The 12158-nt window shown below is 39.8% G+C and overlaps 1 protein-coding gene across 2 annotated transcripts in view; it reads right to left on the bottom strand.

The window, feature by feature from the left end:
* LOC139620195 (MICOS complex subunit mic25a-like) overlaps positions 1-12158 on the bottom strand; it is an 88142-nt gene that overhangs the window by 47117 nt on the left and 28867 nt on the right. For both annotated transcript variants that reach the window (XM_071475507.1, XM_071475508.1), the window contains one exon: positions 2483-2553. In XM_071475507.1, the coding sequence (XP_071331608.1) occupies positions 2483-2553 (71 nt within the window). The remainder of the gene's footprint in view (positions 1-2482; positions 2554-12158) is intronic.

The raw sequence follows: 12158 nt of genomic DNA, 5'->3' as shown, positions 1-12158 counted from the left end.
AATAGCGTTAGTAAAATGGCAGCTGCCAGCCTGCGCAGACACCTGAAACAATTAAAAATGGAGTGTATCTGTTCTGTCAGACACACGAGATGGACGACTGAAAAACGCAGCAGAAACACTTTCTGTGCAGACACACCCTTAGAGACAGGGTAGGGAGACTAGGAGCTCAGATGTGTAGCTGCTCCTTCACAGTGACAGAAGTCTGTTGAGATGGTTCGGCATCTGATAAATTGTGGTGAACGTGTTAGCAAACAGTGGAGTCAAGCATCCACTGACATCCCTCTCTAGACCACCAAATGTAAAATAAAGGAGAAAATCCCCAAAGAGCATTCATTTGTATGTGTCCACCTGGTGAATGTAAGTCAAATATTAATTTGTTAAAAAGTGAATATTGAATAAATGGCAAAGCTGGGTGATAATTCTCTGTGGACGACTTATTACATTTACACTCACTCAGCATTTTTTTGATAGAAGGCCGGGTTGGGTTTCCCTTCACTCTAAAAACAGCCTCAGTTTTTCATGCCATTGATTCAACAAGATGTTGGAGACACTCTTTTGAGACTCTGGCTCCATGTTGACGTGACTGCATCACATCATTTCTGCAGATTTGTCAGCTGCTCATCTCCTGAATCCAGCAGAACTCCTTTGGCATGTGGTAGAACAGATCCGGTAACTGGGGAGGCCAGTGAAGCTCACTGAACTCACTGTGGTGTTCATGAAACCAGTCAGAGACAACTTCTGATTTGTGACATGGAGCATTATCCCACTGGAGGTGTCTGTTACAAACAATAGCAATAATACTCAAATAGGCTGTGGCATTTATGTGGTCTGGTATAAAGTGTGACAAGAAAATGATCCCCACACCATGACACCACTACCACCACCACTGTCATCAAAGTCTGGCCCTCCCACCTGCTTCCTCAGCAGAAATCCACATTCCTCAGACCAGGGTGTTTTTCAGCTGTCCAGTATTGGTGAGCCTGTGCTCACTGCAGCCTTAGGTTTCTGTTCCTGGTTGACAGGAGTGGAACCCAACGAGGTCTTCTACTGTTGTAGCTCATTCACCTCAAGGTTTGACGTGTTGTTCACCCTAACATGATTTTCCGCTCACCACAGTCGAAAGGAGTGATTCTTTGAGTTACCATAAGCCCCAACCATCATTCTGTTCTCACCTCTCCCATCAACAAGGTGTTTCTGTCTACAGAACCGTTGCTCACTGGGTGTTTTTTTGTTTTTGGCTCCATTCTGAATTAAAACTCTGGAGGCTGTTGTTGTGTGTGAAAATCCCAGGAGATCAACAATTCCATAAATAATATACCAGTCTGCCAGGCAATAACAATCGTGCCACGGTCAAATCTGAGTTAATGAGATCACATTTTTTCTCTATCGTGGTGTTTGATGTGAACATTAACTGAAGCTCCCGACCAGAATCTGCATGATTTCATGCATTGCACTGCTCCTGCATGATTGGCTGATTGGATAATTGCATGAATAAGCAGGTGGATGGGCGTCCCTAATCAAGTGCTCGGTGAATGTAGTCATTTGATCCATTGTTAATATTAAAATACTGACTAGAGAAGCTTTAAAGGATTTCTGGGCATCTCCCACTGGGTGTAGACCACAGGGCAGACACTGCCACTGGGGAACATCTTGGGATCCCTCAGGAGAAGAGGGTGGATGTGGTTAGGGAGAAGAACATCTGGGCTACCCTGTTCAGCCTGCTGCCTGTGTGAAATGCACCAAAAATATCTATCCCTCATTGCTCAGAAAAAGTTTGTGCACAAAGCTAAACTATGCAAATTGTGATGGACCTTTACAGCTTCCAAAATAGTTTGGCAAAGTTAGATGTTTGAAGTTGGACTTGAAAATCATGGCAACAAAAGAAAATTACAGATAAACTTCACTTCCAAAAAGCTGGCCTCGAGCTAAAACCTGCCTTCAGGGATAAGGACACACTGAAGCACATACATAAACAAGTATATTTTGTCCTCACACATAAATACTTGCGTCTTTCAGCTTGCTCCACCGACTCTCGTCTTTTGAAAGCCCCGTTAATGGTGTAGCACAGAATTTAACAGCAAGTCAAGGCCTGGTCTCTAATGTGAATTACAGCTGTGTGTTTTACAGACTGCAGTGGCAAATTAGCTTCCTTTTCCCTGGCTGTGGCTCATTACAAGTCCATGGTGAGAAGCAAAGATGGGGAAATAGGGTATTGTTAAAATCGGCTTAATTAAAGCAGCCAATTAAAACACTTATCGCATTAGTCAGGTTTGCTCTAGAGAATGTGTGCGTTTATCTGGTTAAAAAATGAGGAAAAGAGCAGATCGCTATCTATCGCTGCTTATTATTCTGTTGTGTGTATGCCAATGTCATGTGTGAGTTGGTGAGTGTGTGCCAGAGGCTCCAGGGAATAATATCTCCTTACTTTTGGAACTGCAAATTAGTTTGTAAATACATATGTGTGTGTGAATGCGTGTCTCACCTCACGTTTGCTTCAGTCTTGGAGGCAGCTTCGTGGAATTGGTCCTTGCTCTGGTTGTATCTTTCCCAATTCTAGACATGCAGGAGGTCAACACAGGAAGACCGAGAGAAAGCATTAGTTTTTAACCTGCGCATTATTGTGTCTTCTTTTCTTTTCTACAGTAGTAAGTGTGCTTCCAAATGGATAAATGCGTTTGGAGAATTTTTTTTAATGCAATATTTATTCACAGTTTTGAACATTCACAGCATAATCACAATCAGATTTCAAGCTGCAGCTTTTTGCACGTTTTTGTGAGTTGCAACAAATGTTACAAATCTGTTGCCGTCTGCAAATATTATGTCTTGTTCTAGTTACCCGTGAGTAGAAGAAAAAAAGGGCTAGTGAAGTGTTGTAGGACATGTATGCCAAACACATATACAAGATGTTATCACTTTTGAAATAATTAATACTGAGAAATATATTTATTTTTGAAGTATTTAGTCTAATTTTGAAGATATCATTGGAAACAAAAATGAGGCAACGTACATCATTAAAAGGACACTTTGAAAGCACTGTCTCACAAAAAAACAAAAAAAAAAACAAAACAAAACAGAACTTCTGAATGGCAGAAGGAAGTGGAATCGATCTGCTGATCTAACTCTGGGCAAGAAAATCAACAGACACATTTCACAAAATGTCTATAACTATTCCTTTAAAATCATAAAAAAACAGCATTTAATTCATATTTCTAATGATACCTTTATCCTGCACTATGAACCTACCTATCATATACTAACCACAAAATTCATCTCAGTTTTTATGGAGTCCCACCCTTCTGTCTCTGTCCCCACATATGACCTATTAATATCTTTCCTGTAGTGCATTTTTTCATCATTGTCTCTCCCTCGTTTGTAGCTGCTTCCTTTTCTGCCTTGTCTTCCTCTTTTCCATTTTCTGCCTTCCAGACTTTGAAAACTCCTTTGTGAGTTCAGGATAACAACTTCTTTTTTTTTTTGTAACTTTGCCCCAATTCAGTAGTATTCTCTTAACACGAAATTTACAGTCTGTAGGAAAAGTTATGGAGTTGTTTTTTCATCCTGTGAAATTCTTTATTTTTTTTTTCTTTCCAATTCCAGTCTCTTTTAGTGAAACTAAAGCTCAGCAATAATTTGTTGCATTACTCATACATTTTGTAAGAATTCATGATTTCTGACTTTGCAGCTTGCCTGGTGAGCACCAACCCGAAGCAAGCAGGCAGTGGCATTATGATAAAACAAGCAGCTAATCCCCAACAACTGCAGCCTCTCCTCTACTGATCCTCCTAGATTAGGCCTTCAAGCACCCAGTATCTCCCCCCAAATATTTAACCAGCATACTGTCCAGCTGGGGAGGGAAGAGAAAAAGCTGAAAGGGAGGTAAGAGAGGAATAAAGAAGGAAATGCAGAAGAAGGCATAAAAAGAGGGAGTAGAATGTAGAGAGGGGATAGAGATTTGTGAACTGGGATTTCTTTGGGTAAAATCATTTGCCCCGACCACTTGGGTGCAAAGGCTACAAAAGCAATCCTGCCTGTGACTTAAATAAACAGACTTTGCCTGAAATGCTCTGTTACATCTGAATGTATCTGAAGAAAAGAAAGGGATTACACAACACAAAGGTATGTTTGGCTTATGATGGTGGCTGGTGTTTCTCTCAGGTCAAAAGAAACGAGTGCTTAATAGGTGACTACAACTGACAAGTGTCAGGTTTCAGCAACAGTCCCGGTCATGCCACAACTTGATTATGGCTAGTTATTTTGCTAAGTGACCGTTCAGCGTACATAGTTGTATTTCAAGCCACAACCAACACAGAACCACAACATGGTTTGTGACTATGCTGTTAATAATAAAAATACCATGGTTACCAGTGGGAATTAATTCAGACTGATCAGACTTTCAGTCAATCCTAATAATCTATGTATGAAAGTACAATTCTATTTAGAGATTACAGATTCATCAGCACATCTGTCTAGCTGCCTTCAGATGGCTGCAGGGATTTGATGAACTGAAGGTGAAACATTCCATATAGTATAAAGCAACTGTGACAGGAGATACTGTGTGAATCACACATTTTAATTTAAAGGTAGCCCGCTTCACCTGCTTTTACCATAATAAGTTATTTCTCAATGCGAACTGAAACACTTCCAATGCTTCAAGACTTTGCTGTTGTTGACAAACTTATCCAAGTGGCAGCAGATTAATATTGCAACAGAAACAGGTGTGGTTCTGAGACGTCTATTTACATTACTATTTACATTACGTCTATTTTATACAACACCCTTTACACTGCCTGATGGACCCCCCCACCCCCACCCAGTAAGTGAACTGAGACAACCCTTAATCACACACTCTCATTAGCACAGCCGTCATCTTTCTTTGTAAAATGAAGCTAGGCTTTGGACCGTCTTTCTCTTCGCCATGACTCCTTCCCATCAGCACAGACGCACGAGTTTGATATCACTGTTTTGCAATGAACAACCGTCTGACAAACAGGCCTCGATAAAAGGAATCGAAAAGCTCGGAGGGATACAATTCCGATGGTCCTAGCTTCCCACCCTTACTTTTGTCAGGCATTTTTTCAGATGACGCAATCTGGCTAACAACTGGCTAGCAAGCCTTTAGATTCCATCTCTCCACTGCTACAATACTTGTGTACATGGTCTAAGGTACACTGTGCATCCTGTTTGTATTAACACCAGTTAATGTGTGGTAAAATGGCATATGCATAGCTGTTCTTTCACGGTGTTGGCCTACTACACCTAGTCCCAGGTGTATTTATAAACACCTTTTCCAAAAGACCATAAAGAGATAAATAATGACAGACACTGAAGAAGGAGAGGAAACGTTGTGTGCTGATAACATACTATGAACCTGTGATTTGATGGAGGTTTTGTTACTGCCATTACAGGACTATATTACTAACATCAGTGTTGCTAGTGTTCTTTGTTTTGTTTGGTTTTTTTCCTGGATATGCTTTAGCTTCTCAGCCCAGGATTGCCAACACACTCCAGGATCACTTGCACTATGTACATTTAAAGTACCATTTTCATATGGAAAAATGCAATCAAAGTCAATTTGGCTTTAGGGTGAATTATCCTTTCACCTTACTCTTAGGGACAAATTAATGAGTGTGGCAGCATTGGTTGCCATGGTGACACTAGTGAATTAAGGGGTGTTTGCAGGATCTCTGATCCAGCTGTCTGTGTGTATTACTTTGCACGCTGGCACTGAACTGTGACCAAACCCTTCTGTTCGACATATTTCCTACACTCATTCTTTTCTTCTATTTTTCAAAAAACTTCTTCACATCTTTTCACAGACACATAAACTTATCTGCAGTCATTTTGCACCATTCATTGTTCCTTCATCATTGTTTGTGATAACCTAAACTCATACATACTTAGATTTTTTGAAACATTGCTGTTTCATGGTATAAAACCTCTGTTAAAAATAAAATTAGCAAACATATTGGTAGCTTGACTCCAAAAATAAAGTGAGGTCCAAAAGTGACCAGAGACCACTGTCCCATTCACTCAAATGCATCTATTTTTCTTTTATCACCTTCCTCAGTGTGGCTCGCTCCCAACCCATTTCTGCAGTTATACAATGGACTATTCATTTATTATACAAGGGGCTATTTATCATTCAGTCCTATTGAATGATAAATTGTTTTTATATCAACATTGTGATTTGAAAAATAATTTCAATTTGGAGGAACTGTGATTTTAATTTCACCGGCTTTAAAAGAAACTGTGGCAGGAAGAGGAAAATAGAACTGGATCACGGATGTAGTCAGCTATTATCTCTTATTCATCTCCCTCCATCTCCACTCTCACTTCTTGTTTCTCTGGTCCAACTACTCCAAATCTCCCAACTTAGTTTCCTCTTCATGCTGCATAGATCTCAACGACGGCCTATGATGAGCGAGCAGATACGGGTTGAAGTATCTTCCTCAGGGACAAAATTGACAGCATTCAACACATGTATCAACTGATTGACAGCACTTTGTGCTGCTGAACCTGAATCATTCAGTGGTCAGGGCTTTGACTACAACTATCAGGGCACCTGCAACCTCTTTTCCAACCTGCTCATTATGTTCTCCTCGCTATAAATCCTTCTTTCTCTCCTGATCTTGTTCAGTTTCTCTTCTTCAGTCAGAATAGATGCTGCCAACATCATGATTGCACTGAGAATACTCTCTGTGTTTCCTCATGCTTTCCATCTGAATACTTAGGCAATGATGATAGTGGTGTGTGGTTAATACTTTGAGAGAAAGCATAATTGACCAGGGTTAGGTATAAAAGTGAGGATAAAACCTTTGCATAGGAGAAAAAATATGATGCAGAAGTCAAAACTTGCTAAGCATTAACAGAATTGCACAGAGTCAGAAAAAAACTCAGCCAAAGTGTCGGGTCAACAAGCTTGTTCGCTGTGAAAAGGAGGAAACAGCTGTATTTTATGGTCCTTAGCCTTCAATAGCCAAACAGATTTCTGCTTCCCTACTGACTATGATTGTAGTCACTCTTCCCAGCTGTCGACACATATCGACAACTCTCCTACAACTATGAAATACATTTCTTACATTTAGGGCTAGGAGATCAATTGAAACTTTAAAAGCTATTTGGTAGATCTATTTTTACTGTTTATTTTCATTGCTACTGGCTAAGTAAAATGATGTAATTTTGCTATAGGTAATACGGGACTGGAAAAATAGGCTTAAGCCCTAGAACCCCTCACAAACCCTTTGCCATGATATAAACACACAAAATTAACTTTTTGCAGACATCACAGACATTGGTCTACTGGTGGGTGTCAAGAAAAAAAACTGGCACACACACACACACACACACACACACACACACTTATATACACAAATACACAAACATGCTGCTCTTTGATCCAGCAGTAAAAAGAGAAGTCTTTTAACCCACACACACTCCCACTTCATCTAACCTTTTGGTCTGACCTGACGGTAACAACATAATTCAACAAAGAAGAATTTTCTATGGTGTCACACGATTGACTCTAGGCTCTGTGTGGGCCTATGTGAGTGTATGTTATGTGTGTGAGCTTCACAAGATATGTCATTGTGTTACATTATTTGTCCTATATGCTTAAATGTACTGCCACCTACTTAAACACTCTTCTTTTGAGATATGACTGATATTCTTCTCCTGTACTGTTGTGTTCAGCACTGAAGCCACACAGACGTCACTAATGGAACACCTGACTAACTCTGTTTATAAGAGCTTACATACACAGCAGATTGCATGTTGGCATCCACTCATTCACCTTAGTGCATCACATCCTATGAGATTTTAGCTCGTTTTAAATGTTTGAGACCCAGCACCTGAGACAGTAGATTATAAAAAGACAAACTGATATTTAATTACATGTCCTGCTTTGTAAATTGCATGTCCTGGAATTACCAGTGGCCCCCTGTCTGTGCAACAACCAAAACAGTGTTGTTTCTTGGAGTAATTTTTGCTGTGCATGTAGCAAAAAATATTCCAACTTACCAGCTAAGTTTAACAGTGTGACATTAATAATGAGGATGTTTTCACCTCTGGACAGAGCAAGGCTAGCTGTCTCCCCCCTTCCTCCACTCTCTGTGCTAAGCTAAGCTCGTCTGCATATATGCATATACTGTTTTATATGCAAGGTATGACAGTAGTCATATTTTACAGTTTGTTAACCAGTTCTTGGCAAAACAGTGATATCAGACAGCAGCCTGCACATAATAACTTTAAGACTTAAAAGGTTAAAGGATATGTAAAATACATTATCAAAACACAAATTCTATAGACTGAGAGTCATATGTGCTAAAGGCATAAAACAAGCATTTTAACAATATTCATCCTTATACCTTCAGAAGTTCTGTGTCAAAATCAATTTTCATATATTTATATTCCACACTGCCTTCATCTTGACACTCTATACTTGAATTAATTGTAGCTGGTTGGATCTCATGGAGTGTTTACCACTGTTAAGGAATGTACACAAGCACTTTTTTTTTTCTCAGGCAAAAATAATGAGGTGACTGGAATGTTACCCCCTACTCTGCAATGTTTAGAAACATTAACTTATAAAACTCATATCTTCATCTCCAGATGGGTGCAGCCTCAGTGGAAATATTGCTAACAAGCTAAACTAATAAGCAGATTCGAAGCCCTCGCTGCAGCATATTGAGCAGATAGCTTTTCACAGGATGAAAGCGTTAAACTTTGACTTAGTCTACACAGAGCCCAGAGTGTATGTATTTCCATAAGAAAGTGCAACACAGCAGAAAAGTGGAGTTTTTAATATAGTTTTTAAAAAAACCCCTTAAGTTCTGATCAGAGGGCAAACCTGGCTCCATCGTGTCGGGAACACACATACACATACAGTATGTTGCAGTATGTTGTCAATAAGTCAATGTGTGTGTGTGTGTGTGTGTGTGTCTGTCTGTCATCTTAAATAAGCCCTCTGCCTCTTTCTGGCCAGAAATAAAGGTTCTGCCACTGATGTTATTTGGAGTAAAGCAGTCTATGTGTGTGTGGTGTGTTTTTAGTGTGCAGATATTCCTGGTGCACTACGTGGAGGCCACTGCTGACAGCGTGTCAAGCAACCTGTCAGACTTGGAGGAGCATTATTATCTCCTTCTGTACGCTCTAATTCCACCAGCTTCTAACTCCATGACAGGAGTGAGTGTGAGAGGGTGAGAGAGTACAACAGCCATTAGGGAGAGCGAGAGGGAGAGACACAAAAAATAAAAGGTGAATGCTCTGCCTCATTTCAAATACAGCGCACAAGTTGTACGTGTGTAGTGCGTGAATTTTGATTTTCTACTGTTGTCTCAAATTGAACATGACTGTTGTGCACTTAGCAGAAATGGCGATCACTGCTGTTAGCTCGCTAGCATTTGCCTTATCATGCACAGTACCAAATCCTTTAAAGACTGCTAAATTAACCAAATAAAATATCAATGGCTTCTATCTGAAAATATAGTGAAATTAGTGAAAAAAATACAGTGTATAAATGTATTAAACTTAAATTTGTATTGTGTGGTGTTCCCCGTTGGAATGGTGCAGCTTCCTTTTCACAAGTCTGAAAATAGCCTGGTGGTCCCTGGTGGCATTTTTTAACTTACGAGAATCAACTATTTCCATATAATTTAAAAAAAGAGATATTAGTTAAAAGAACTAGAAGTCTAGTTAAAGGAATTATTTGAAAGTTTTGCTATTGCTACATAGCCAGCATTAGCATTGACAGCTGTTTACTAATTAGTCTAGAAGAGATGTTGCAAGTTCAGCATCTAACTTCATCCCTTTACACACTGTCTCAAGCAGTGGAAAGAAACCTTCTTGTTGTGCTTCCATTTCTATCACTTCTTTACTTTCTTACACTGCTTGCATGCTGACTAGCTACCTCCAGCCCAGCTGGCCCGTCTTATCATTTTCCGATAGCGAGTCACTGTAGCTAATTATGAACCATTCTTTTAATTTCCTGGTACATTTTGTCAAACGTCTCATGTCAGGACGTTTTGCTACATCCTAACCCAGGACGTATGTTAATGCAAAGGGTGAGATAACATTAACATAAGCCTAGCTCAGTTTTTTTGTTCAGTTCAGCTGAGCAGTTTGACAAAACTAAACCTCAAGCACTGAGAATATTTTGAGCAGTCAAACAGACTGAAAACCATGGAATTATGTGGCTTCTGGTACAGTCTGCAAACCTGCGGATAGACGCATAAACTCACACATCTACATATACAGTACATGTGCATCTGAATATACAGTATGCATGCAAAACACACTCTCTCTGTCTGTCTCTAAGTCACACACAGACATACACACAACACATGCACCCACATAGAGGCCTGTCTACAAACATCCTAAGCTCAACAGCAAATACAGCTTGTGCCATCCGTATGCCAGCCTGCCAGTCTTCTACTCCCTCTGCAAACCCAACCTGTTACTAATGAGACTAACACAAACAGCCAGGCAGCTGACATGGAGACCTGTGTGTGTGTGTGTGTGTGTGTTTGCGTGCATGCGTGTGTGTGTGTGCTTAAAATGTGTGTAGATACCATTTACTGAGGTAATAAATGTTTATTTAGGCTAACTGTATGGTAATTAGAGTAAAGATTTTGTGCTATTGTGATGTAAGTCTGTGTGTGTTTGTCCATCTGTTATTTAAACTAGACATCCACAGAATCACGGAGAAAGAAAGAAAGAAAGAAAGAAAGAAAGAAAGAAAGAAAGAAAGAAAGAAAGAAAGAAAGAAAGAAAGAAAGAAAGAAAGAACGAAAGAAAGACCTTCTTCTCATCTTTCTTGTCTTCTGCAGAGGCAGAGGCAGCAGGACAGGATTGGACATGCCTAGTTTCAAAAAGCTATAACTTCAGATTTAACCAAACAGAAAAAAGCCTATTGCTTGAGTCAGTGATTCTATCCGCTTATTGTAGCTTATGGCAGACACTAAACATAACCTCTATGCACATAGGCACACAGAAACAAGTTTTTTTAAACTAGTGGGCCAAACATTAAAGACTTATTGCAAACTTGGTTGGAGATTTTCTGTCTTTTAATTTTACAACAGCAAACAAGCAAATGACTAAATGTAAGAGCAAAGTGAAGACATAAACAGCTGGGTGAGTGATAGAGTTTGAAGTTTGCCCTCAGCTACGAGCTGACGGACCACAGGGGGCAGCTGTAACTCTGTAGTGATGGCACTCTAATGTCACGGCTGCCCCGTGTGACTCCATCTGCTCCCACCGCTCCTTCGGCTCCCACTCAAGCAAGACAGACTTAGATTAGCCATGGTAAACAGGACACAATGGTTAGATTTTACACATAATGTCCTGTAAAGGCTGAGAGCTAGAGGAGTGCTTCCCCCCCAGAGAGCCTGTCTGGTGCCAAATGAGTTTCAGACCTAATTCAAGACTAACAGCTTCCAAACCTTTCCTCTGCCGTCAGTGTCAGACAGACAGATGAAAGGGAATGAAAAGGCTTGTAAGGGCTCTCTGGAGATACTCAGGCTGGCTTGAATCACATTTACAGACACACCTTGTGTGTCTTTAAACTGATTTTTGTGTATACTGTACTTGCAATTTACTGTAGGCATGTTTGCATGCTGAAATATAGATTTAATTGGCATATTTAGCATAATGACATTCCTTATAGTTGCACTTTACACAACATGGTATAGGGGGAATTATTGCTTTAGTACAAAAGGTACTAATACCAAAAAGAGTCCCATGTGAAAAGGTTTCAAACTTTGTAGCAAAAAATTGTGTTGATCTGATTGTCACTGTCCTATAATGGTGCTTTTGTGTTTTTCAGCAGATGTGTTAGACCAGACTCAGACTGCAAATAATGACTTACAACACAAATCATCTACATTCATTCACTTTTTGTCATAGTGCTGTTGTGAATTTTTACAAATCTTGTGGAGAATTATTGTGCACAGAAATTTGTGTCAGTGCCTGCATTTTTGTGATTGTACATTAATGTGTGTGTTTGTTTAGGGATGTTTTATATGCATGACACAAAGTTAAGTCTGTCCAAATCTGCAGACACTGTGTATTTTTGCATCCACAGTTTTGTTTTCAGTATGGGAAATTTGGGAGTCTGTGAAAGCCACTAATGAAGTCTTTCCAAGGTTGTGTGTGTGAGTGTATGT

The sequence above is a fragment of the Trachinotus anak genome, unplaced genomic scaffold (assembly GCF_046630095.1).
Source record: "Trachinotus anak isolate AG129_WGS33_773 ecotype Australia unplaced genomic scaffold, CSIRO_AGI_Tana_v1 ptg000004l, whole genome shotgun sequence".
In the NCBI taxonomy this organism is placed as follows: Eukaryota; Metazoa; Chordata; class Actinopteri; order Carangiformes; family Carangidae; genus Trachinotus; species Trachinotus anak.
The sequence above is the reverse complement of the archived record's forward strand: the minus strand, read 5'-3'. Positions and strand labels throughout refer to the sequence as shown.